We start from the raw sequence: 27,870 nt of genomic DNA, 5'->3' as shown, positions 1-27,870 counted from the left end.
AGTTCGAATAATAGACAAAATACAATCTTGAGGTGCATTAATTTATCTATCTGTTTTCTTTTTATAATAGCTTATCACTACCTTGCATACTTCTGTTTAACTAGTGAAACGTGTGCTTTAACAAACAATGTTATGAAAACTATAACTTACACACCTAGCTAATCTCACTGTTTAATACAATGAAGCCAGTGTGTTTTGTTTTTTTCCCTTGGTTTTCCCTTATTCTGTAATTACTTAGTTAATTTTTTCAAAATATTACAGCATTAAAAAAACAGTGAAAAGGCAGGGTGCGAGCTGACATTTATGAACGAATCAGTTGTATAACACGTTGCATGAATCTTTTAAATGTAGTGGTACTTTGATGGAATTAGCTTTCATTTTCAAAACAGCTCGGTTGTGATTGTAACCTTATAATTTATAAGGTCATACAATGCAGGATTCAGCCATAATGTGACACACTTTTTGTTTGTTTGTTTTTAAATAGTTGTCTTTATAGATGTGTTTATGATTTGTTAGTCAACGAATTCTCAGTCAAGAGGATAATTTCGTGTCATAATTAATTTGCACCGATGAAACATAGCCTGGTTAATCGTTCTGATGGTATATCAGATGCTTAGATGACAGATATGGTTGCATTCTTGTAGAACTTAAGGATAAAACAAAATACATTTCGACAAGGAATTGCGTTAGTTCCATAACTTAGTTGAGCACAAGGTTTCAATAAATACTTTCTGATTTTAAATGTAGGCCTACTATGTGATAGTTTGGTAACTTGGTCAAAGACTAATCAGTCTTTTTATTAGGCTGACGTATACTGTGTGCTAGAGACCGGGTTATCTGAGGATGCAGGCATCTGCAAATTGTATAGTTTACAAATACAACAAAATTTCAGTGAACTGAGATGTGAATGAGTTTAGTTCACATCATCTAATACATTTGACAGTTTGCCTGTAGTTGGCTTCAGAATAATTATTGTGAAAATAAAAAATTAATGTGTAGTGAAGATGATGTTACCTTTTAAGTCTCTCTGTAGTTACGGAGAAGCATTTTCGGGGCGGATAAATCCTACTGGTTACGTAGCAGTCCTGTACTTGTGCTGTGTAGTTTCAAGGAGCATGTAATAAATATAAGGGATACAGCGATGTGTAGATTATACAACAATAAAAAAATTGAGAAATGAAACAAACAATTGAAAAAAATAAATTCTGAGGATGTAGGCATTCTGGTGACTTTAATGCTTTCCTGGCTACCATGAACTCTACAGTGTTACAATGCGGATGTCTGAGCAGAGCTGTTGGAAACTACGTTTTGATAACCACTAAGCATTGACAGTTATTGTGGGGTGCTATTCTATGTGTTGTGGGTGTTAGTCATGTTTACTTGTGCTGACACAAGTTAAGCGTGTGGCTGAGAATATGTACTTAATTATATGCTACTGATACAGTCCTACATGTTTTCAATTTATGTCTAATGTTCTGTTGTCTGTGTTCCTAAATGGGGTGGAATGTATTTCTATTCCAAGGCCTTAGGGCTCATACAGTAATAGATCTCAGCAGTCATGAAAATATTGCTCCTGTTTTATTTTAAGTGCCTGGGTAATAATTCACTAGAAGGCCAGATTCTTGGTCAGATACTCCCGCATTTCCAGAACTACAGGTCCGCGACATTTGAACCCTGATCTGCGGTTCCTTGGAACCTTAAAACATGCCGTCCATATTGAGTGTACCAGCTTTGAAATCCATGATTACTAAGAAGTTGTCCACCTTCCCATAATAGTACATACAGAAACCAGTTTTCTCAGTTGTAGGTTGCTTTGTTTAGGTAACTGTTTTAAGTGTTGCAAAAAATGTCTGGCAGCTGATTTCCCAGAAGTCTTTTGTTGCATAGCTGTTGGCTGGTAAGAATGCTGGATGTCTGTATCTGAAGATTACGAATCCCAACTGTTTGGATTAGTTCAACTGACAACAAATGCATTCACAGAATGTTAGTAATTAATTCTGTGACATGCAAGTAAAGATGTACAATTTATTGATCATACAGGGAGATGAAGAAGGGAATGAGTTTCAAAGGCACAGCATGCCTCTTTGTGTGAGAAGGGTTTGTCGGAGTTCTTAAAGCCAGAATTGGAATAAAAATGCCTGACTCAATGTGATTAATCTATCTTTTTTCTTTTTTTAAATGTACATTTACACATTTTAAGTATCTTTACATTTAAACATGCTTTATACATTTACACATTTAAATATACATTAAATATTTTTGTTGCTACGTAATGTGTACAAATTGATTGGTTGATTAACTGATTCATTGGTAGTTAAAGCCTGCAGGCCATTAGAAAGTAGCCACAAAGAGTTAGCTATGACTGCAGGGCAAATGATTTCGACACAGATTTTGGTGTTTGATCTTTACTAGCATCGCCTTTATAAGACTGTTATAAAAAAAAAATGAATTTGTTAATTTAAGTCCAGGGATGTTCATGCAGGTAATCCTGTAGCATGGCCACAGTTTGATTGATTTACTTTGTAGGTTGTTATATATTTATTATATTGATGAAAAAGGTGCACAGGCTTTATTGGATTAGGCTCCCCAGGCCTGTAATGCAAGATTACCACTTCATCAGATGGGGGACCCAGTAAAGAACTGCTGTACTGGAGGAAGTCGGATTTGCCAATGAGTGATTCTCTAGATTGTTGCCCAGAGCAGGTTTGACAGTAGCCAGGTCAGGGTACAGAAGAGCGCAGGGCTGTGATGCCGAGGTAGGAGTTGGTTGTGGAAGAAAAGACACGTACATGTTACACTTACACAAGGAAAACTGAACACCAAAAAGGAAATGCTTGTGCTTATTTTATCATTTGGGTACCGTGCTTCAGTTCTGTATTCATAGTTTTTACCGGTTACTGTACTGCAAGTGTGCAAAGTATTCCGTCTTGGTAAGAATTCTTCAAAACATGGACAGATAAACCAATCAGTTTTAATAAGTCAAACGTAGGTTAGTTAAAAGCACAGCTCAATGTGTAGGGGAAGGTTGCTCAAGGTCTGAAGATGAATGGTATGGATATTCATGTTGTAACATACTTGCATTGATTCTATGAACTCTTCTTGCCATTGGCTCAACTCTGAATAAACATAAAATGAACCTTAACCATCTGGTCAGAATACTGATGAGCATTTGTTAGATATTATGACAAATAAGAAGTTTCTGTAAATTGGATACCGTTGTTGAAGCTTTATTTCTGTTTACAAAACCATTAATGAGGTTTTCTTTATACCACTTACAGTATATTTTACGAAGGGTCATAGTCACCTAATATGAGTTTTGGGCTGTAAATATCTAGAGGCTTACTTAATTTTGAAACTGCTCTGAATTGGGCACTATTTTCTCAACGGTTAGTGTAATTAAAAACATTTTAAAAAGACTGGACATTTTACCCACATTGATTATAGATAGGGATTCAGATTTTCGGTTTTAACTCATAAAAACCCGCCCCTTATATAAAACAAAATGAAATCAGCGTATAGCCAATAAACACTAGAAAAACAGTGGAAATGGTTGCTTAATTCACGATTTACGTTGACTTTGTTGAATATTTTGACAGAAAAAAAAAACACACAAGAATTTTGGAAAGTAACCGAAAACAATTTCATGCAGTATATAAAAAGCGAAAGCCCCGAAAAAAACAAAGCAAACAAAACCATTTACACGAAACTCGAAAATAGCAAAAAATTAATAAAACCTGTAAAACAGAAACCCTAATTATAGACCACAGGTCCTTTAAGTAGACAGCAGCTTGACTAGAAAAAAAAACACTTTATTGTATTGAAGTTTTGTGGCTGGTGGTCTGTACCTCCAATTTTGCATCATTTCACAATTATTTGTTTGTTGGCTTTGCATTTTAGTTTCCGTACAGCCTGAAAAAAAAAAAAAAAACTCATTTAATTATGATATGATCCTGTTCCTGTTTAAGCATACTTGCCAGCAACTTTATATTACTGACCTTGGGAGCCAGGCATTTTATTTCTCACATTGATAGTGGTTCTAATAAGATTTGCTGTTGAGAGCCTTAATGATTCAGTTATATACGGAGGCTTTTTTCCTTTAAATTGCATACTACAGTATAATCAGTATAATACCAATTTAGCACAACACTATGGGTGTTTGTCTGCGTTGTAATTTAAGAACAAAAACATTTACAAATTATAGGATTCTTAGAGGTAAATATTGGTAAACAAAATATTTATTTTACAAATGTTAGTGACCCAGGAAAACCCTGTCTCCTGCTATGTTAAGGCTGTATAAAGTGGAAACAAACTACTTTTTAACACTTTTAAGTTATATGAGAAATAGTAATAAATAAAAATCCCATTATAAACGCCATGCTGGCCTGAGGTGAATGCCTGTACAGATGTTCCCTTCGGTCTTCTAGTGCCTAGTGTATAGTTTTATAATGAGAATGCATCATCAATTGGAATGTACTAGAAGCCAAAATGGTTGAAGTTTGAGGGGAATTCAGTACAAGTACAGTATGTAATGGGAGCTTAATTTACAGTGGAGGTGGCTGTACACACTGTTCTGTTCCTGTTATTTTCTTGCTATGTTTTGAGTAATGTTCTGAATTGGATGGAACTGTGCATGGGTATTTTCTATGATTCCCATTTGACAGGAATCAAGGCGACAGGCGTTTGCCAAGCCCTGTAAACTTACTATTTTGGGGGGTAAAGAAATGTGTTTTGCTTTAAGTACTTACAAAAAGAACCCCCCAAAATAGGACAGCACAATGCATAATACAATACTACCAATAAATTACACTACTACATTATGGATATTTGGATAACTATATTGTAGTATATTCTAAAATATTTTACAAACTTCTACATAGAGAATCAATACACCATACGTTGTTGAACATCCTTTGGGTTTTAACAAACCTTGGGTTAGTGCGAATTGTAAAATATATTGTAATAAATTACTTAATTACTGCTTACTATTACCTACATCATTAGTGATTCAGACTGCAAACAACATTTCTAGTGTGCAGTATAATTGCGGAATAGTACCGTTTGGATAGTCAAGTAACTTTGTATCCCCTAGTATTTGTCAGACAGTGTATTGAATGTGATTGCACACAGACAGGTCTCCAGTCTATAGTATAGGCTTGTGTACTTTCCCTTGGAATTCATCCGGGTATGTGTGCAGTAATTTACAGTACAGTAGGACTGGGAGGGACTCTTTATGAAAACACTGAGGAGGTTCCCAGAAATTCCAGTCATGCCTTTTATACTGTACCGTACACTGTACAATTTACTACATGTTTGCATGCTGATTCATCTGTTTGTGTAGATTAAACAACGTGTAAGTATGCTGTACTTGTCTGCACTGTATTGAATATCACGCCCTTATGATTTGGTGCCATTGTTCTGTGCTTGTGCAGTACGTACAGCAAAATGATTCTTCACATTTAACTGTCTGTAAACTAAGAGCTTCTACACTGGAAGTGGAATCACGTGAAATTGACCCCTTTAGGAAGAATGAACTTGCTTGCCTCTTCACTACTGTATTGGGGCATTATGTTGTGAGCAATGTTGTTTCAATGATTTATTTATTTTTTAATTACCCACCCCTCCTCCTCTATCTATTTTGCTTCTGCTGTCCATTCAGTGTTGGGGGCTCAGCAGCCTAATTATTGCAATAAAAGACCTCAACAATGAATATCATTATACAATAGGGAAATTAGGGTGTTCCCCAAAATTCACTGTGAAGTGCTCATTCCATTTTTAAGCTGTACTTAGCAGTATTTTAGAAGCACATTATGCTGAGATGCACATAAACAGGAGGTATTTAAGAGACAGCTGATGCTGCAAGTTTAAGTGTCATGAGACTCTGAACGTAACATGCAGCGTTCAAAGAGGTTCCCACCTCTCCCACACTATTCACTTAGTGAACAACACAAACCTAAAATAAAAGCTTGCTGTGGTTCTTCCAAGAACATTGCAAAGTATAAGGTTTTGTCCCAATAGGGACATCTAACCAGTTTTGTGGGAGGATGGTTTTATAATAAAAGCATTACCTTTCGTGATCTTCTATGGTTCTTTTCAGTACCCTTTACAGCAAAAGGGTTGCCTCTTCTACCTGTTTGTCAGGTCATGAAGGAGTGGGTTTGAATTGTGTTATCAAGTTCTTTTTTTATTTTTAAATTGCACACTTTCCAGTTTTTAGAGCAGCTTTCGCATGTAAATGTTACTGAAATATTACATTTTCATGCTGCTGTGAGTGGTATAAAGTGACACCACAATGCTGTGACACTTTTTTTTTTTTTTACAATACTGTACTGATATGTGATTGGCTGAGCATTTGAATGCTATGGTATGCATTATCCTGGAACTGATTTTAATGAAATAAGGCTTATTTTAGTTTCTATGAAATTCACTGGGAATGTATTGTGTAAAGCTAGTGAGGTTAACCAGTGACAGCACTAAATGGAATGTTTTAGTAGTGGAAGTTCTTTAGGCTCATATGCAATTTTAGCATTTCATTATTTTAAACGTCTCCCCTCGTAAAATGCATGGCAGTGCAATGTTTCTTACGCTGATGTAATGTGTTGCTGAGGTACGGTAGTCGCGTGTGAATTGTCTTCTTGGTGACCAGGTGGGCTTGCACAAAACTCAAGTAACATAGAGATTATTAACAAGTATATCAGCTAAGCCTCATTTCAGTCACGTCTTCAGGCCTGTGCTTCTAAATAATCTATGTATACTGATGCACAATGAAAATGTTCATTGGGCACATACATAATGTTATTTACATTTTAAATAGTGAGCAAATAGGTTTGTTGATTGTTTTGATAGTATTGTTCCTTGGGATAACAAATACTAGTGCAGAGAAACCAGGAAACCGGCTCTGTGAGGGATAGGCCATGTCCTGGAAGGCGGAGGGTCACCACATCGGCATGAAAACGATTTGCATGCTCGGAGGCCGTTCAGGGGTAACATGTTGACAGCTGAGAGAACATCTGAGTTGGCGGCAGAGAGAGTGGTAAAGTGTTTTATCATTGATGAATGCAATTTTGCCCTTGACAGACCTGATGGAAGACAACTGTTGCGTTATTCAAGCCAACTGGTGGGGTGGTGGAAGTGTGATTTGGGGGAGGACACAAGAACGCCTTTGATGCAGATTGAGGGCAACCCCTGGTTGAAAACCCCTGTCTTAACTAATAGGATGTCGTCCAAACTGATAAAGATGAAGAGGGTATTCAGTTGCAGTGGTCACATCCTTATCCCCTATCGTTTCAGACTGAGCCAAAAAATATATATATATATTTTGGTGTTTCTCCACAGTAATTTGAAATAAAAGCATTTTGCTGAGCCTGTTTGAGCAGTGAACACTACTTCCAGTTAGATAGTGCCTGATAGAACTGTAGTACCAGTGTGTTTGTATTTGTTTTAAAATGTTAAAGGTATTTTTCTTGTTAAAAAATGACTTGACTTGAGTGTGTTTCTTTTAAATAGCCATTTAAAAACAGATTATAAAAAAATTACATTATACCACGGTACGACGATAGCCGTGGTATATTTTTTGATGGTTATCGTACTGTCGAAGATATACCTTTTATAGATATAGATCCTACACAAATTAAAGTCTCAAATAAACCGTAGAAAACTCAACATGTAAAGTGTATTACACAGAATTTTATAGCATACATTTACAAGTAAAAACAATATGCATAGAACAAAAAATTAAATAGTTGAACAGAACTAACTTGCATTTATTCCAAGCTCTGCCCCTCTCCTTAAGCACAGGTGGACTCACTGGAGACAAGGCGGACTGGCCCGCTTCGCCTGCCGTGGAGACTTCAGCTGTCGATTGGGGTATTGTGCACAATACTCATTGTGTTTTCCTTTCTTGCGCCCCATTTTCAAATCAAACTAGTAACTGTCACCGTGTACCTATAATAGCAAACGCTTAAGCCGGGCTTATGCTGCACGATTTATGCAATCGGGAGACGCAGCGCCACTCACACTTACCGATTGAGCTACGATTTCTCACTATAGATCGGGGATTGCAGGCTACACACACTACAAGAGGTATCTTGTCGCGGACTGCGCCTATTTTCATTGCAGAATCGTAGACATCATTCAGGAGAATCATGGACTCAAGCAAGGAGACGATCACTGTTTGTGCATTGTTTTGCACAGAAAAAAAGAACACAGAGATAAGTTTGGATGCAAACTGACGTGGCCAGTACGGACTGATGATTTTACAGCAAGAGATCGAGGTGAGGCAACACTGGAATGTAATATGAAATACATTGTATTACTTGTATGAGTCAGGTACAAATAAATAAACTGAAAAATAAATATTTTGTACTACGAGCGAGTGTTGCGCTTTTGAACAGACTAGAATACAACTTTAATTGTAGGCTACTACAAGTTTGTCATAAGTTTAAATATGCAACAACGTAATCTACATTCTCTCTATTTCTTACACACACAGACGCGCACCCCTCCTGTTAATTTGATTAAATTAGCAATAAAAGCATACAGTAGGGGTTTGAAAGGGATCTCGAATATGAGTGACTGTAGAAATTGATTGCCAGGAGAGCACACTCTACTACACACAGTATCTGCTTCGGCGTTAACAAGTTATAACAATTATTTACTTATCAGGTACCTGAAGTTCCAAAGCAATTTCCTTCCATCTTTGTTCCTTCAATGAGCGATCATGATAGGAAATGTCACATGTCAAAGAGACACGGGTGTTCCTGCCACTGGCAGCATTCATCAAGAAATCGGCCCGAATTGCTTTGTCTGGGACTAAAGTTTTCTGATAGAAATTTGTGTTAGAAATGTTAGAAATTTGTTGGGATGTCGTAAGAGCGTCGGGAGATTGCAGAATCCATTAACGGGGCATCGTAGACCCTCTCAAACTTATCGACAATTCTGTCCCCGACAACCTTATTTTATCCCAAATTTTAAGAAATTAGTCGCCGACTCCTCAGCTCGTTGGCGATCAGCAAAAATCGTGCAGTGTAAGTCCGACATAACCTACACCTTAACCTGCTAATTGCAAAGTAGCCGCTTTGAATGACTGGCAAATGAAAGTGCACATTCAGTCTTGATGATTGACAGCCATTTAAAAGAATGAGAGCATTCTAGCGCTGCTTCAGTCAACGCGATCTGTCAGGACAGGATGATTGACTGACGGTGAAGCTATTCAAGCCTATTAAGGAACAACTGATTTGACTGACAGCGACACATAGCCATTTGGGCGGAACGGAGACGGGACAGACGGCAAGTTTAAAAACTACACAGATGAGGTGATTTCTTTTAAATGTATTATTTTTGGTAAGCAAAAAAAAAAAAAGTGGTTTTACCGACGTTTATCCTATATAAATTTATTTCAGTCGAACTCATATTTTTTTTTGTATTCAGCGTTTAACGACCTTTATCAATTACAATCGAAAAGTAGCAAGTCTAGTTATCTATCATCATATGTTGTAGTCTTTTGTAACTTGTTTGTATGTGTGTATGTGTATGTATATCCACATACACACACACACATTCTTCTCCACTGATAGAGAAGAATTTTAACTTAATGTACAGCACACACATTCTCCTGGCAAATGTGATACCAGTTAACGACAAATTTTAAATGGTCTAAAAGCTGTTGCACATATACATGTTTGTGATAAGTTGTAGTGTATGTATATTTGTTTTTTTTTTGTTTGTTTTACATTTACTAAAGTATGCTGACATCCATACCGTTTTATGAAGACAGCTTGAGGTTATTCCAGTTTGCACCAATGTTTGGAAGGAAAAAAAACGGCACTGTGACATGCCAGTGTACATTGTGGTGACTGAAGATGCTGTATACTGCTGTTGGGCATGGAAACAGGTATTTCATCATTAGAGGAGTAGAAGTGCTTTGGCTAGAGCTAGTCAATGTTTAATCAGATGTTGCTCCTCAACATGTCAGGTGTATCTGCAGTTCTGCCCTACAGTATATAGCAAGACATTGACTAAAAATAGCACACAAGACCTAACTATTGCTAACGATGCATGTTGCCATTGGCAACTGAGTGGAGTGTTCATATATAAACGTGCAAGTTAGTAGCATAGAAAACTAAATTGAGGAACAAAATAAGACCAGTTAATTCTGCAAGTGCTTGCAAAGGATCTGCATTCCTTGAACTGTAAATACATAAGCTCCTATTTAATATAATATTTTGCAATTGCAATATAACGTTTTGTGGCATTTCTCAGTGTGGAATACATACCAAAATGATTGTGCTCTTTGTAAACAACTCTAAAAGTTGAGGACAAGCTCTGCTTTGCAGTTACTGTACTGTATTGCATGTGTCCCAAAATGTGCTTCCTGCTGGATAAAACAAACAATCTGGTATTTTTTTAGATCCTGCTTGAAAGTTGTTTTCTAAACGTATTACTGCTTGGCCGTGATAAGTACCTCGATTAAATCAAAATGATGGTGCTGCCTTGAACTTTGTTTTAATTCAGGACAGAAGTTTAATAACACTATGTAACACAATTTTTGTTCCTGGGTAGTAAGTGTTATTTCCTAATTGCTTATGCCTCAAAAGTTCACATAAAGTCAGAAAAAAACAACATATGAATCCAAATTAACATGTATTTATAATAAAGTAATACAAAAATGACTACAAAAGATTTAGAAGTGAGTAGTTTTTCGAGATTTACGATTATAAAGTATTTACATTTTTGTATTACTTTAGTATAAATACATGTTAATTTGGATTCATATGTTGTTTTTTTCTGACTTTATGTGAACGAAAAGACACACATTTGCCCGTTTTCCCATTGGAAATAATGATATTTTGAATTATCACTGTCCTGGTCACAAAAGCAAAGTTTGTGGGGAGTAATAGCCATTTTCTATACTTTTGAGGCATAAGCAATTAGGAAATAACACTTACTACCCAGGAACAAAAAAAAAAAAAAAATTGTTACACGGTGTTATCAGAGCAGAGCAAAATGCCACAGTTTTGCATTTTTACTTTTATTTAAAAAACATTCAAAAACATGTTAAGTTAATGAAATCTGTCTTCTAAAACGGTATCTTATATACAGTAACTCATTATAGCATCTACAGTGTCACTGCAGCAACTTGGATAAGAACAAAGGCCTTCTAAAAATCAGTTACAGGTTCATTATTGTTATATAGTCCTGAATTTTAAGATACCAGTAATTGGAAAGGATTAGGAGCTGCAGTACTTTAACGATAGGCATTTGCTAACTAGTTTTAAAACTTAGCTCTGATCACAATATCATTTAGTATTTGTAGGACATTATTGCCACTTTTGAAAACTAACAATAAAGCCTTAACAAAAATGCTTTCAATTTGAAACTAGTTAATAGACTAGCAAGCACTGACAAAATCAGCTCATTTTTAAATGGTGCATAGCTAATTTATTTTATAATATTGTTTAGGGACGTTGCGATACCTGCATGGTGGGTGTCTTAATAGTAGTATCTACAACGAATCGACAATCCAGAACAAATTTGCTTTTATTACAGACTTTCTAACAAGTCCGGAATAAACTATTTTGGCTGTTACAGTATTTAATTAACCCCTTGTGAAAAAAACAAAACAAAACTGCTTAACATAGAAAAGAACAGTCCTACACGTACCACATTAGCAGGCACAGTTATACTGCTTCAGAGTTCCTGATCGTATCATAAATTCCAGATTTTCTAAATCATTAATGTAAATGTCTGGTCTGCTTTTTAAAATCTTTTTCAAGGAAATTGGCTTCATCAAACTGCCATTCTCATATTCTCACAGCACTTCTTTAACCTGTGCTGCGTGCCAGTCTGTCAGAGGCCGGGATCACTCGCTTTATGCCGCACTCTGATTGGTGGAGGAATTATTGGCAATCCAGTCAAAACCGTCAATAAAGACAAAGTAAATTCCCTGCCAAAATTTCCTGTTGTACTGTATAGTATTAGAACACACACTATAATATGGCACAATTTCAGTCCCAAACACATTCGACCGGTTTTACTGTATCTTGATAAACACAGTTGTTAAGTAAATGTGTCTAGGGAGTAAGGTCATTGGTTGGAACATTTATTTGTGAATTGCTGTCCTACTGTATAAAAACAATAAAATACGTATCTAATGAATTCCTAACCTTTAATATTACAGTAGCATGGCCAGATGACATTTACTGTATATGATGTTTCAGTTTGTAACTGTTTTTTTCCTTATTTAAAGATCAGCTACATTATTCTACCAGAGTACTAATCCGCTTATAACCCTTTTATTTCCTGTATGATATGAAATGCAAGTGCCTTACGGTTAACTGTTGAAAGAAGTTACTTCGGTAACTAGTGTTGTAGCCTGTTGCCAGGTTATGTTTTGAGTGTGTCAGTAAGTGAGTGTGTACTATCATGTGTGTGTTACTACAGGTAAGGAAGCTGTGTGACATTTGACATTATGTAAAACATACTGAACAAGTGCACAAAAAGGAACTGTGTCTTTAAATTTAGTTGGCGACTTGGATGTTTAAGTATTGTGAATTTAGGCACATTCTGATGTTAATGCGTTCTGAAATCCTCAGCAGTAAATTTATATTTTGAATAGAAATAATTCTTTGCTGTGAGAATATTGGGGACCTTTCTGAAATCTTTTGGGGAAAGGATAAAGTGGAGTGTTTGTAAGATTTTGTTTGTCTAAAAGAGTAGGGTAATAAAGCTGTCAGTGTGTTATTTTATGTGGAGGGAATATGAGACTGCGCAACGTGAGAAAAGTGTTGCATTGCTGACATCTTTGAATGTATCGGCAGTGAGTATCTGGGAAGCCTTGTCTAAGTGTGTGAATAAATTAAAGGCTAAGGAAAGTGCAAAACTCGACTTAAATCTGTGTTTGCAGGTGCAAGACGGACAAGGATAACACATTCAAATATGGACCAGGAACCATAGCATGTGCATAATGTACAGTAGAACTTTGCTTTTTGACATGAGATTAGGGCTTGGAGGGGAGTGCTTGTAGAGTTGTGCAAATATTATTGTTGTTGTTATTATTATTATTATTATTGCTATTTAAAAATATTAATAAGGAGGAGGGTACTTTACAGTGACAAATGCACTGTAGCTTATTGTTGATGGCCTGCTTTGCCTTTTGATACTGGCTTTAAATTTAGTAAAGCTTTGTTCTGTGATTCACTTGGTCAAGCTTAATTGCAATATTTGCTATACAAGGTTTGGCAGTCATATTTGCTTCCTCTTGCACACACAATTCTGAATTGACATTCCGCTGTTTGGCTGCAGGGATGCTTTGTTGTGTAGAACAGTGCACTATTACAATGTACATTTATTACTCATGTCGTATCTGCAAATGCCAAGCTGTACATGTTGACTCATTATTAAGCATCCCTGTGAGGGTTATATAAACACTGTGTCTTTAACCTCTGACCAAATATGGCTGCCATATATGGCTTGCTGTCCTTTTTCTTTTTTTTTGTTTATTAAAAGCTTGTCTAAGATTAAGATGTTTCTGCTGTATGGAGACAGTACATCTGGTACACAGATCTATTCACAGATAGATTTTTCTCATTGTATTCTGGGTAGTAGTGTACATTACCTTGGAGTGTTTTACTAGCTCTTGTGTTTTACTAGTCCTTCAAGATTGATTGCGACGGTGTTGATGTTCAGTGGTTTCTTCTATGTCCTGTGAAGTACGGAATGACTTGCAACTGAGGCTTTTACCACATCACCATGTCTTGTGTAAACAAATGAAAAACAGATCTCGCCAAAATTGCTTTGGGCGCAGCTGTGACAAGTGGATATTTGTATGCACTCCTTTTAGAGTTTGAGGAGAAAAAGTAACACCTGTATAGGCAACATAATTGCCTTGGCACTAGCTGGGTGAGTAACAATGGTAGCAGCTTTATAAATGCTACATATTTGCTGAATTTATATTTTACTGGGCATGCTGTCGATCAATTATGCTTGATTTCCTCATTCAACAAAATTGCAACCTCAGTTGACTCCACACTGCACACTTTTTATCTTGCTGACAACCCCCAGTAATCAGTCAACACACTAAGTACAGCTAGTCAAAGAACAGTAATCAAAACCATGCGCAGTACTGCAAGCTTCATATACAGTTCATAACACAACATATAGACTGTACCAAGCCAGTACATATACATGAGCTGGGATGTAAAGTGTAGTGTAACCAGCCTTTTTCATCAGACAAACTGTGGTCTGCATTTTAATGCAGAAACAGGAACTTAGTCAAGCAGGGCAAGGCTTTGTGTCTTAAATTCATCTGCCAGAAATTTGTGTACATTTTAATAGACCGGTTTCTTCAATCACTTTGATGTAAAATATTAACACAACTAAATGCATGGATTAGTTTCCAGTTTGTTGCATAAATCAGTAGCAAAAAAAAAAAAAAAGCAGTGTCACAGTAGTTTTGTAATAATGCTACAATGGTAGTTCATCCCTAAAACTGCTTTCTAGTCAGTGCTTGAGAACTGTAATTTGTCATGTGAATGTGAGCTCTGGAGTTCAGCAGTATGAATACATTTCACTAAAAGGAGATGAACGCACCCAGGTCTTGTAAAATTGGTTCAATTGCAGGCAAACAACTCTTTTGATAATCGGGCAGATGGATTCGACTGTAATGGGTCTGTGGGTGGTTGGCTGTCGTTTTTTTACCACCCGATTTTCCAGGGTCTTGTTCAATGGTCTGTAGTGAACAATTAAAGAAGGAATTGTGATGGTACAAGGGGTCCATGTACTCTGTAATCATGTCATTAGGAAAAGCTCTCTCTCTCCTCTCTCTCTCTCTCTCTCTCTCTCAGCGTGCTTCATGTTTTCACCCTTCTCCTTTTTTCTAGTGCATTCTATGGCGTATAGCCAAACTTTCCCACAAGAGATGTTTTTTGCTTTTCCGGGACACTTCTTGCTTGTCATTTGGCAGTGCTTTTCCTTGGAAACATGTCTTGCATCTTTCAAAAATGGAATACCTTAAGTGAACAAATAAATCAAGTGCAAACAAGATAAAAATAGGACTTAAAGAAGGCTAAATGCCACAGAGCCTGGCCTTGCTTTTACTGTGTTTTAGAAGACGACTTAGTACGTTTTGGGAAGGTGTTGACCTCCCTTTGCTGGTCAGGTGGTTGGTTGGTGTGCAAGCTTCTGGCTTTCATCCAGTAAATACACAGTCAGTCTTTACACTAGCATGTTATTGTTGCCAGCATCTAGTAGTGGTTTTCTGATGTGGACTAAGCTGAGACTTGTTTTACTTGAAAGTGGATTAATTTGTTAAAAGCAGCACAGCAATACCGCCAAGAAGAGGGAGTGCACTTTGCACCACTTTTGAGTTCTTAAATTAACTGCCTGCTACTAGTTTTGTAGCAACAGCAAGACACTTTTGAGTAAAGAGCTTGGTAAATATACAGTGTCCCAATGATGTTCATGTTATCTTAATGTGAACAACCTTAATACAAATAAATACGATTAGATTTTTCCACATGTTGAGAGGGGCTTCATAAAGCAAAGAAGTTATCTGTAGCACAGACAGGTCCTGTAGGGGTGTTGATTTCTAGTACAAGGTAATTTTAAGCACTGAACTGTTCTAGTGTATAACAATTTTTCTTGTCATTATATATTCAATTAGCCAGTTAGTGCTACATGGTACTCTGGGACCCTTCACTCTTGTAGAATTCAAGAACTTATAGTAATTCAAAAGTATCTGCAATGTAGGTATGAAGTGACAGTTCATTAGGAAAGGGTACATCTCATTAGTTTACTTGAGAGGGTGGAAGGAACTCATTTTATATGTGAAACCAGTTTTCTTTCCAAGCTGTGCTGGAGGTACTGTACTGTTGGCTACTTGATGTGTATTTTAACGTATTCTGCACTCTGTATTGGCCCTTGGTCAGTTTAGCTCTTCTCATTTACCTTCTCCACTTTAGTTTTGGCTGTTCGGCAATGCTGCTGATTTTTTTAGCCTTGCAAAATGTTGGTGATACATCTTTTAATATAGCAAATAGTCTTTCTAAAAATAGCCAGAGACTTCCAATGAAAGTTCAGATTATACATGGTTTCTGCAGCAGCTGTGATGTTTTGAACTTTTCCAATTCTTGCCATTCTCCTATAGAAGCCATTTTGTGACTACAGTTTTGATTCAGCTAAACTGGATGCATTAATTACGTGAGGCACTTAATAATTTCATACACAATTATTTTCATGCTTCAAGCAGTTTGGAAAGCATTGACTGATATAAAACTGTCAGTCTAGAATAATTCTAGAAATACACTTGGGGTTGGGGAAAAAGCCAGGATGTCCTTCAGATCTTCAGGAGGTGATCTCATAATCAGATGTTACATAAATCTAAACAGTGTTTAATGACTATTTGTATGGTGCATGACATTTCCATCCTGAGCAACGGATAATTTAGGAAGCAAAATCAATTCCAAATAAAAAAGCTGCGTCCCAGAGTATATTTAAAAATGTCTGCAATGGGATATCTTTGCAGCCCACTTACTTTGCTTCATTGATTCTAACATGCTACTAGAAGAGAACAAAATGGAATACCACTGCTGTTAATACTATGTACTCTCTATTTTCTTGTTTAACAATAACATCATGGTACAGTAAATGGTCTTGATGGGATTACATGTGCTCAGTGGATTAACTAAGCTATATTCTTGACCCCAAGGAAGTAAGTTATCTGCAGCAGGGATCTAGTGTATTTTCAGGTGGAGGTTATTGGTTAATTGTGGCTCATAGGGTATCTGATTTTAGAGTATCTACCCCACAAATGAATTGTTTTATACAATTTTACATGTGTTTTCAGCACACCTGTTACAAAGTCAATTTTCTTGCTGTGCCAGCTTTGGCGCCAGTTAACAGCGCTGTCAGTTTCGAGTTACAAAAAAGGCCACAGGAAACCAGTGAAATGAAAACAAAGCATGTTTCAACCTAATATAGTAATGTGATGGCTTGATTGATTAAAAGAAAGACATAAGTATCAAAGCAGTGTAGTAGGCTACAGTATCTGAAGAAAATGCAGTACCTGAAAGGTATCTTAGTTTGTGTAGACAGGCCCTTTTGAAAGTACAGTTCAGGTGTCAGTTTCATTCTGTGGGGGCTGGAGGCTTAGCTGTGTGGAGGCTAATAGCAGCATATGTAAATTCTGTTCTGAATCTCTAGAAGATAGTGTTTTATAAAATAATATTAAAAACAAGCTAATAAAAAAATAAGTGTAATTACAATTTTGTATAATAAAATAAACTTGTTTTTTATTTTTTCAAAATTAATTTTTCTCGAAACAAACACGTCAATGACTCATCAGTAAATTAACAATTTTTAATTTTTTTTTTTAGCCAAACTGCCCTTGGCCGGGTAAACAATCCGTCGCTATGCATCTCAATTAAGTAAAGGAAAGTGGGTTATAAAAATCCTTGTACACATACTGCAATAGCAAGGCATGACTCATGTGATATTCCCTGCTAAGGGTTTGTCATGGTTAGAAGATTACTGGGAGAGGCGAGGTCTGTCGGGAGGAGCCGGGAGCTCATACTGTCCCGCCCACTTAACCAGAAGGGTAAACAGCTAGAAGAGAGAATTAGAGATTATCACTGTGGCGGAATATTTTGAAGGCAGTGTTTCTTTGCCTGGGGGTGTTGACCTTTCATTTGTTTGACCTAAAATAACATTTTTAAAGGCTGTCACACACCAGATAATATTTTTTTGTTGTTGTTGTTGGATGGTAAGACAATTTTGCTGTGACATGACCATACACACTAAAAGCGACACAGAGGCTATGTAACGGGTTAGAAAACTGCCAGATCAATGAAACTGTAAAAGTTATATTGACAAAACTATGATCAAAACTGGTAAATATTCGTCAACATGTTGTAATTGTGTGTGGTATTTCAACATATATGGCAATAAATCATACACATCAGGCTTATCCAGTCCTATAGAAATCGACTCTCATATATTACCTTTCAAATCTATCTTTTTTTATAATTGCGATGATCTTTGTCTTCTGGGTATTTTCCCACTGTTATTTTTTCCTCCATCGTTTTGGATACGGCTTCACCCCGCTGGACCACAAGCATTGAAGCTGTTCTCAGATTGGTCAATTCCCTTGTTGTTGCATGATAAATCGCAAAAAAATAGGATTAAATTCTATTTATTTTGCGCCAGTCTGGTGTCCCCGGCACCGTGTCACCAAGACTTCTACCCAACAAATTTACATTCTAGTACAAATAATATACGAAAAACTATCCTACAACAACAGTGTTTTATTGCCGCCCAAGACACTTAGGAATTGAACCTGCTAAATTGATTTACTTCTACACTTTTTTTTCTGTTTTTATAACCCCCTAAATAAATACTAGTTGAGGATACGGTAGCAAATTATCTTACTATAGGTTACCATCACTGCACCATTTATCTACAGCTCAGATTCCTAATTACAGTACAAAGGACAAGGGCTGAGTGAAAGTAAAGGAGCTGGGGTTTGTGTGCCAGCTTGAAGCTGGTCCCCCGCAGTTCTGTAGTTTTGATTAGAGTACCATCAAGCAAGACCATCTGTCCTATCGTACAATAACAGGTGTAAAAAGATGAATGTCTTATTCTATAAGAGTCCATTTCAGACTTGCTGTATCATTGAGATCTCTATAAAGATACTTAATTTTCTAATCCTTGTGTGGGACATGTATTTGTATTTCTGAAAACATCTCTATAGAGCATGATGAGAACCGTTAGATTTTTAATTTTTTTTTTTTTTTTTGTATCTGCATCTTTAGAAAAAAATCTGTATATCCTTAAAAAATAAATAAAATAAATACACAAACATCATGATGTAAACTCTGTAATATTGTTTCAGTGTAGTTGTTAAATTACACACAAACCATTGTTTTGAAATGTGAAAAAGGATTCACAGTGCGGTTCATTGATTTGCAGTGCTGCTCACATTATATACAGTGATTTAAAACATTCAGTGCTTGATAACTGAGGACAGCATCAGCTGATTCCCATGACCATTTTGTTACATCTTTGCTGGCCTCCAGGCAAGCTTTTTGCCTTAAGGGCCAATGGCTCCTAGGCCAAAAATTTGGGGAACCAAATCCAGTTGTTGGGTGCCAATTTAAGAGCAAGTTGGTTGCTTCCATATTCAAGTGCTTAAAATACAAGAAAAACACTAAAATGATACAAAAATAGAAATGTAATGTTTGTACACACTGTTTTGGTACCTCATTGTTCATATGTGCTGCCTGATTTGCTCTGCCTTGCCTGTCCTCCATGTTTTCTTTAAAAGTGAATTTAAAATGTCTTGCAGTTCTGCTGTTGGAAATGTGTTCCTTAACTCAGCCCTTTGAGCTAATTGGAATGTGCCCTTAACTAAAGCCTGTGAAGCAGACACAATGATCAGATCTTCTTCACAATCTGAGTCAGTGTTGCCAGCAGTTAAAATGTCTAATCAATTGGCCAGGATTAATTTGGACTTTTGTTTCCTTTTTAATATATTGAAATGAGATGCTGGTAAATGTTTTGCTGGTGGCTGTGCCCCTACTTCTGCCTGACTGACCCTGATGCTGGCTCTGGTTGGGAGTCCACTTGCTGGAAAAAAAATTCTCCTAGATTTTCAATTTTTTAATGGCTTTTCCCCTTCATACTTTTAATTGTCAAGGCACAATTTTCAGTTGCTGCAACAGCTTGGTGTAAAATTAGACTATTCTTTTGGAGTGTAAGTCTAAGCTTTGACAGATCATGTAAAAAATTACAAAACCCTACAAAGCTTGTTTCCACAAAGTTTTTTCCACTTCTTGTACAACATGCTTTGCTCTTTCTTAATGTCTGTTTTTGGAAGTTGAAGCAAGGTGCTCCATGTGGTGATCCACGGCAGTATATTGTCCCTGTTCTCATCATTTGATTGAAAAAAAAAGACAAAGCGCGATAAATGTGAGGCAGCCAGTGCTGTCTTTCAGTCGATGGTGTCCGCTTAATTTTTGGACTGAAATGGTATGTTTTTCACACCAACTGCAGAAAGTTCATATACTTTCGCAATCATTGAAACTGATCTTTGAGTACTTAACATTGCTAATTCAAGCCTATGAGGCAAGCCATGAAATTATGCAATATACTCTCCAGTCTCACTTTTCAAGCACCTAGCCCCCTGCAGCGCTCATATTGACTCTGGAATCATCAGCTCCAAAAGCATGGTCTCTCTACCAATCTGGACATTCATAGTCAACATTTCCGAGCAAATTCTTGGTTGTGTTTAAGATTCCTTGTGCATGACAGTGAACTAGTTCAGCTAAGCCTACCAGACGATTCACTACCACAACTGCATAAACATACCTACAGTACACCATTACATTATCTCTCCCATATACATCTGTTCCACAGTCAGAATGGAAATGTAATTTGCACTTTGAACCCCATTTCATCAACAATGATTGCTGTGAACTCTGCACATGCTGTATCATTGTCATATGTTTTATACCTCCAATCCATTTTTCCTTATTAGCACGTGAGGGTGAAATTTAGTGAATAGCAGTTCTTTTACTGCAATCATACAGGCTGCATTGAATTTCATTTAATTCTCTTAAGTTTTATTTATTTTTTTCTGCATCATTTCAGTAGCATTGAACCATTGTTCTGGCAATCGGTGTCTGGGTTGGAATACACTTTGCAGTAACGCAGTCCCTAGGATTTTTACGCTTTCTGCTTTCATAGTGCTTTTTTGCAATCTCTTTCTTAAAATGGTTGGTTCCAGAAAAAAAAAAAAAGTTTTCCCTTCAACAGCTGGACCTGCTTTCAATACATTTTCTATTTTTCTTTATTGTAACGTAACCAGGGAACTAATTATTAAGTTATCTTCAACAAATTCTCGATTTTCAACAGTAATGGAGTCTATGTCTACCCTACTGTAGATGCAGAATCAGTGCTACTAGTGCTAGATACAGCAGACAAACTAGAGAAAAAAATTGCTGTTTTTCTTTGACATGACTCAAAACTAAGGCTTTGTACTATATCAGCAAAGCCTACATTGGTTTACCGGAGGCTGCACAGTTCACAAACAAACTTTTATCAGCTTGATTTGGCAACCTTTTCAATTCCCTATTGCTTTTTTGTTGCGTTCTCAACCCTTTTGTTCTCAAGACCCTTATTAAACTTTCTTAAAGTTTTTGTATGGTACATGTGCAACACATAAACGTTTCCATGTTCAGACACTACTATTTTGTTTCTATACACTATCTTTATTGCAGCACTTGAGTATTTTTTGTACCTGTGTCTCAGTTCTGCTCCACATTCCTCACACTGACGTTTAGTCTCATATTCTATCTTACTAGTTAAAAAGGTGTGCACTGCCATCACAGTGCATTCATACGTATTGCACATAAACAATAGTGCTATTTAGTGGAAGATTGTACTTGTGGTGTGCTCACTAGTCTTTTTAACCTTGCTACACCAGGACCAGTTTTTGGGGGTTTTTTGCCTTGTTGATGCTCTGCCTATAAAAATTCACTAAAAAAATCTATTTTTTACAGTAGCATCTTGGAATTGGTGAACCCATACAAACTTTGCTTTTTTTTTTTCAACTACTATATATATATATATATATATATATATATATATATATATATATATATATATATATATATAATTATAATTTAATATATAAATGTAAACGTTAATTTTTATGAATTTTGCTTAGAGATACAGGTTGTAAAAACATGTTATTCTATAACCGTTGATGAGGAACCTTACACTACTTCCTGAACTTTTTAACTTTAAAAACGTTTAATGTTTGTAACCAAGTGGATAAGACATTGGTTCACCTATGACCGTAATGGCTCTCAGGGTCTTGGACAATGGACACTACTCTTTTTTTTTTTTTTTTCTTAAAATAAATATTTATAAATTAAGTAGATTCTGTTATTATCAGTAATAAGAAAAAAAAAAAACATACCTGGTAAATTTTGTTAATGAAATAGTATCTGCTTATATCCACTTATTTCTTGATATTTATAGATGTTGTAAAAACATATGTAGTAAAACACAAGACAGAATAAATGTTGTAATATAACCTATAAGTCAAATACATCTGATTTTACAGTTTTTTTTTTTTTTTTTTTTTGGAAGAGTTTGTTTATTGGAAAAAGTACCCCACCCCACACCCCATCCAATAAGCATAAACCCAAGAGCAGGGTAGAATAGGAATAAAAATAAATCAAATAGAAAACAAGTATTAAAAACCCCCACAAAATAGCTATATGATTTACAGTGTGTTACCATTTTTTTCTTCGCGGTAAACTAGTTTGTCGTGTTTTGTTTCTGTGTGCCTGCTGAAAATGTCTCCGCCCTTTGAAAATTAAAGGTCCGTCTCAGTGACATCACATAAAAAAAAGGAAGCAGTGAAATTCATCCCCTCCCCTTTCCAAGTGATATGTGTTAACAATCTGTAGAGCAAAGTGTGGTGGCCTGGAAAATCAAAAAAACAAAGTGCGTTTTTTATCGTGGTTACCCGGTCACAGTCCCAGTCTGACACTTTAGTATGATCGTGTTTAAACGATCTCGGTCCTTAAAATCGAGTGGGAGGCAGTATTTTTGTGTTACAGGCCTGCCCTGCTTTGTCTGATCTGTTAAGAGGCTGAGCCTGTAACTGTTTTCCTCGAAAGCTGTGGAAGAGAGAATATGATCAGCGTGAACTTTGGGATCAGTGGAGTACTCAGTTTCTGTTAAAACCTGCTCAGAAAACTGCTTATATATTCCTCCCACACCTTGCACTGAAAACTTAATTTTCAGTTTAGCTTAAACAATGGGACTAGCTGTCTCCTGAGTTTTTGCTTTGGGCAAAATGTAATTTTTTTTAATATATTGTATAGAATCCTGTGCATCTCCTAGTCTGAAAATAACATTTTTAAACTATGTCACTTAAGAAAATATTGTAAGAAGAGTACTGTTTGATAAATAGGAGCAGATTTTAAAATACAAAAATGTTGCTTACTCATTCTTATGTCATATTTTTTTGAATCTCATTGATATCCAATGCCAGGATGCTACTCTGTAGCCTAGTTAAGCATATTTAGGCATACTACATTATGAAGCATATTCCTACTGTAGGTCAGAGGGAAAAACTGGTTTCCTAAGTAATTAGTAAGTAATGCTTACTGAATCTTCTGATGGTGTCTCTGAAACACACCTTTGCATCACGTACAGTAGCTGACATTTCAGTGACATAAATAGACAGGAACTGTGATTCTGAATGGTGGTTCATCCCTAAAACTGCTTTCTAGTCGGTGCTTGAGAACTGTAATTTGTCATGTGAATGTGAGCTCTTGATTTCAGCAATATGAATACATTTCACTAAAAGGAGATGAATGCACCCAGGCCTTGTAAAATTGGTTCAATTGCATGCAAACAGCTCTTTTGATAATCGAGCAGATGGATTCGACTGTAATGGGTCTGTGGGTGGTTGGCTGTAGTTTTTTTACCTCCCGATTTTCCAGGGTCTTGTTCAATGGTCTGTAGTGAACAATTAAAGAAGGAATTGTGACGGTACAAGGGGTCCATGTACTCTGTAATCATGTCATTAGGAAAAGCGCGCTCTCTCTCTCTCTCTCTCTCTCTGTCTCTCTCACTCTCTCAGTAGCTTCCACTCAGAAAGCTCTTACTGTACCATGCAAAGCTTGTTTTGAAGTACTGTAGTGATGACAGACACCAGTGCCTCCATACTCATAAAACTAAATACAGCTTGAAAGGGTCTGCTAGAGGAACATTAACTTGCTTTTCCATATATTTTACTTATTTATAATATTTTGTTGATTTATGTTTTTCCTCCTAAGAAATGTAATATTCACAATGTAAAAAGTCTGCTGAGAGGTACAGTACTAAAAAAAACCTGAAAAATAGTGATGAAATAAAGTATTTCTCAGCCAACCTATTCCTGATACACTAGTAGCTGTTTTCCAAGCATTGTGTTGCAGTGTATATTTCCTAAACTGTAGATTATATTTCTGAAGAAAGGGCAAAATATATCTAATTAACAAGGCGTAATCTGATGGAATGCAAAAGATCAATGATATTTTGATGATTGTTATATACCTGTTTATTTTTACTGTACTCTATGAATTTTGTTATTTGTATGTTCTTTGTATGAGGTTAGTTGTTTTAGTCTCTGTTTTCAAAGAACAGTTTATAAAGAGTCAGTTTAAAAAACATTCTTTAAAACAGTCCTCTAGGTACATTAGGGACAGTTTATGATTAACTGATACATTGATAATTAGATTTAAACTGTTCAGAGTATGGTTTATCCTACTGAGAATACAGTAATTGTTAGCCTTAGCCCTCTGCTTTGAGCATGCTGAAAGGGCATGCCATGTCGTGCAATATACAAGTGTTACACATTATACTAGAAGCGGTAAATGAAACTGCGCAGTCATGCAATACACAGTGTACACGTTATATTCAGAACATTAGTATGTACTGTAATATTTGGGGATGGGGAAAATGAAATTGTGTATATCCAGAAACTCTACTAGACCCATGTTTTTACACAGTTAATTGGTAATTCTCCTTCTGTTGCTGAATGAAATGTGGATACAAATTCAGGATGTAAAGGTACAGTTACCTACAGTTATGTATTGCTAAGGTGGAATTCCTGACATACCTTGCTGGCAGGTACAATACCGTAGCTATTCATATACTGGCTTCCCTGTGTGCTCTGTGGTTAAAATTGTAATCTGCTATAATGAAAGGCAAAACAGATGACAGGCAAATATGTAGTAACCTAGTTTTTAAGTTTCTTTCGTTTTCACTTACTGTATGGAAACTGTTTGCGTTTTTTGCCCTTGGCTTCAGGAGATAAGTAATGTGTTTTAGTTTTACTGAATTTAACAGGTCAGTGTTAATTTATACAAAAATAAATGCGAAAGATATGTAGAATGTTTTAATTTGGCCATTACTGGGTATTGTCTATTTTAATCTACTGATTTTCGACCTGGTTTAAATACAGATCAAGAAAGACAAACACATTGTATATGTAGCAGCTGCACTATCAGAGTTCTTATGTGTTTGTTGTGTTTAGGTTCACTTTGTATAATTTTGTTTCAGTCATTGCAAACCTTTACAATGTGTTGAAATTTTACTCCATCACAGAGACCAGCTAAGATGCAGGTCCATTGGTAATCGAGAAACAAAATTTGTCATTACGTAGCTCCACCAGGCGGTACTGCAGCTGTATCCAATACGCTTTGTTTATCTGTGCAGTAGTACTATTGCATTTTGGCTGATAAATCCAGGAGAAAACTGCTACAGTAATAGTAAGGACAATGGAAGTGTATTGTAATAAATTGGAAAACAGTGAGGACCTTGGTGTTATTGTACTGTATGTCACAGGGATCATGCACTGTTATTTTGATTGTATATTGTGGGATAACACTATATATATATATATATATATATATACACACACACACACAGAAGAATGATGATGAATTGTTTCAGCACCACATTTCCCACTTTGCAGCAAAAGACACTTACAAATCATTTTTCAGTGAATTGAACATTCTGGCATGCATATATTTATATATATATATAAAAAAAAAACTGGTGTATATTAGTGAATGTAGCCTAATCAATTCAATATTACACGCTGTAGTATTATAGAAACCCTTGTAGGCAGGATATTATTATTGATGTACCCACACAACCTGTGAAAATATTTAGAAAAAAAAAGGATCAGGTGATGGCATGAAAACTTGCCAGCAAGCGCATGTACTAGCTGATGCCAAGACAATCTGCATTGAAATGAACAGTGCCCTTGATCTGGAGTAGATTACAACACTGCCCCTAGTGGATGTAAGAAATACCACATTTGCTCCGAGAGTCTGATAATAGTGTTGCAAATGAATGGTTCCACTTTTGGTGTACATGACGTTTAGATATGATTCTGAGAGCACTATTGAAGCCATAGGGGTGCTTTTAAACTTCTCAGTTTTAAAACATCAACAGTATGCGGTGACTTAAACAGAAAATCTCAATACATTAGTTACAATAACCCTGATTCACTATTTCAAACCAAAACTCTTATCTTTCACTTTTAAATTATGGGTTTCTTTTTACTATAATGGGAACATTAAACATACATGTCTGACCAGGAATGTTTAGTACTTTGACAAGAAGCAAGACTTGTGGCTGATCCAGATTGAAAGTGGGTGGCTTAACCTAAACATTTTCGTTCATTGTGAAAACCCCTGTTAACTATGTGAGTGCAGTGTGTGGTGGGGGGTTAATTTGAAATGTGATACCGTATACTGTAGCATTTGTTGCTTTGCAAACTAAAATTGTGTGTGCAAAGCCACTGGGAATATTACTACACAGTGATTAGGACAGTTGTGAAAGGGCAGTGAAACCAGCTTAAAAGGTCTTGAAAGTATGTATTCGCTATCTTGAATGTCATTCATACACTGCTGGTGTTTCCAGAAAAGGAACTGTATCAATACAATCCACATTACTGCAGCCCTAAACAACCAGCACTAAAGGAACAGGTAAGCATTTTAAACCTTCTGTTTTGTAAAGAATCTGTTCAGGAGATCACGAAAACCACCACTAGTAAAATGAATTCAATGGACTTGCATTGATCATGCTTTGCATATGTTATTTAAAGGTTTATTTTTTTCTGTTTCTTGAACCCGCTTGGCCAAAGAACAATTGCCTGGCCATGTGGACGAGGCAGTTTGAGCCCCCAGAGTGAATAAGTCAGTCAAGTAGTACAGTTACTGCAAGGGTGGAGGGGATGCAAAATCAAAGTGAAAGAAAGAAGACATCTGACTGTTTTTATCTCTTGACCCAAATGTTAGTTTATAATCTGCATTCATATTAATCCAAAGTATAGTGTTTGTTGTTTCATTGGACTAATTATGGCTCCAAACATGGGTTATCGTATGATAGTTTCTGTAAAGTTTCTTGATACTGAAATAGTTAAAAAAAAAAAAAAAAAAAAAAAAAAAAAAAAAAACCTGAAATGGGTTAGCAGAATATGTTTTAAATAATAAAGCGTCAACATCCAATTAACCCTATTTCATAGTTAGGTCATTTTACTGTAAATTTGATTCACATGTTAAATCAATAGCAAAGTGATCATTTATAACTGAACTGCATAATTAGGTGGTTAAAATGAAATTTTACAACCTTTTATCAGGTACAGGTCAGGTGTGACTAATGCAGTACAAGTGTTTTTTATATGAATAGCAGGGAAGAAGCCACAGGGCCACCCAAATACATGATATCTTTTTCCCAGCTTTGTATCACTTTTGTTATTGTTGACGCCATTCATCTGCTGCTCTACCTTTTGTAATATTCATGCAAATTATTCCTTGACCAAACGGATGTCAGCTTTGGCCGCCCAGGAGTCGAGTGCTACTGCCAGCATGACAACGGAGCAGCGGTGATCCAGCTCCAGTTCCTGATTAATGAGGTTAGTAATAGCATAGTATATCTCTGGGAGAGGTTCAGCACTGGTCCAAGCATTTGGGTTGTTTACCTCTGTTTGCTCTCCAAGCTGTCAGACCTCTAATGAAAGCCACAAACTCTGTAGACTCTGGCTGACAGTTTGTGATTTGGTGTGACAGTAATTTGAGAACCCTGATAGTTACAGGTAAGCAATTCTTAATATTTGATCTCCACTTACCCTTACGTTTTGCATTTGTTTTAAGATAATGAATTACAATTTTACTGTTTTATAGTTTTGTTTCTGTAGGCCCACTGATGATGATTTGAAAATAATTGCTCATGGGTATTTGTATTGAAGACTGGCCATGAAGAGTAAACAAGCTTACTTCACTACTGGCTGCACAATCATTATTA

General features: G+C 36.2%; 1 protein-coding gene across 11 annotated transcripts in view; it reads left to right on the top strand.

Moving 5' to 3' along the window:
• LOC121316948 (syntaxin-binding protein 5) overlaps nt 1-27,870 on the top strand; it is a 138,812-nt gene that overhangs the window by 9,466 nt on the left and 101,476 nt on the right. For all 11 annotated transcript variants that reach the window (XM_041252350.1, XM_041252351.1, XM_041252352.1 and 8 more), the window contains one exon: nt 27,400-27,481. In XM_041252350.1, coding sequence (XP_041108284.1) covers nt 27,400-27,481 — 82 coding nt within the window. The remainder of the gene's footprint in view (nt 1-27,399; nt 27,482-27,870) is intronic.

Source organism: Polyodon spathula, chromosome 6 (genome assembly GCF_017654505.1).
Source record: "Polyodon spathula isolate WHYD16114869_AA chromosome 6, ASM1765450v1, whole genome shotgun sequence".
Classification (NCBI taxonomy): Eukaryota; Metazoa; Chordata; class Actinopteri; order Acipenseriformes; family Polyodontidae; genus Polyodon; species Polyodon spathula.
Note: the sequence above shows the minus strand (reverse complement) of the source record. Positions and strands in the feature narration are given on the sequence as shown.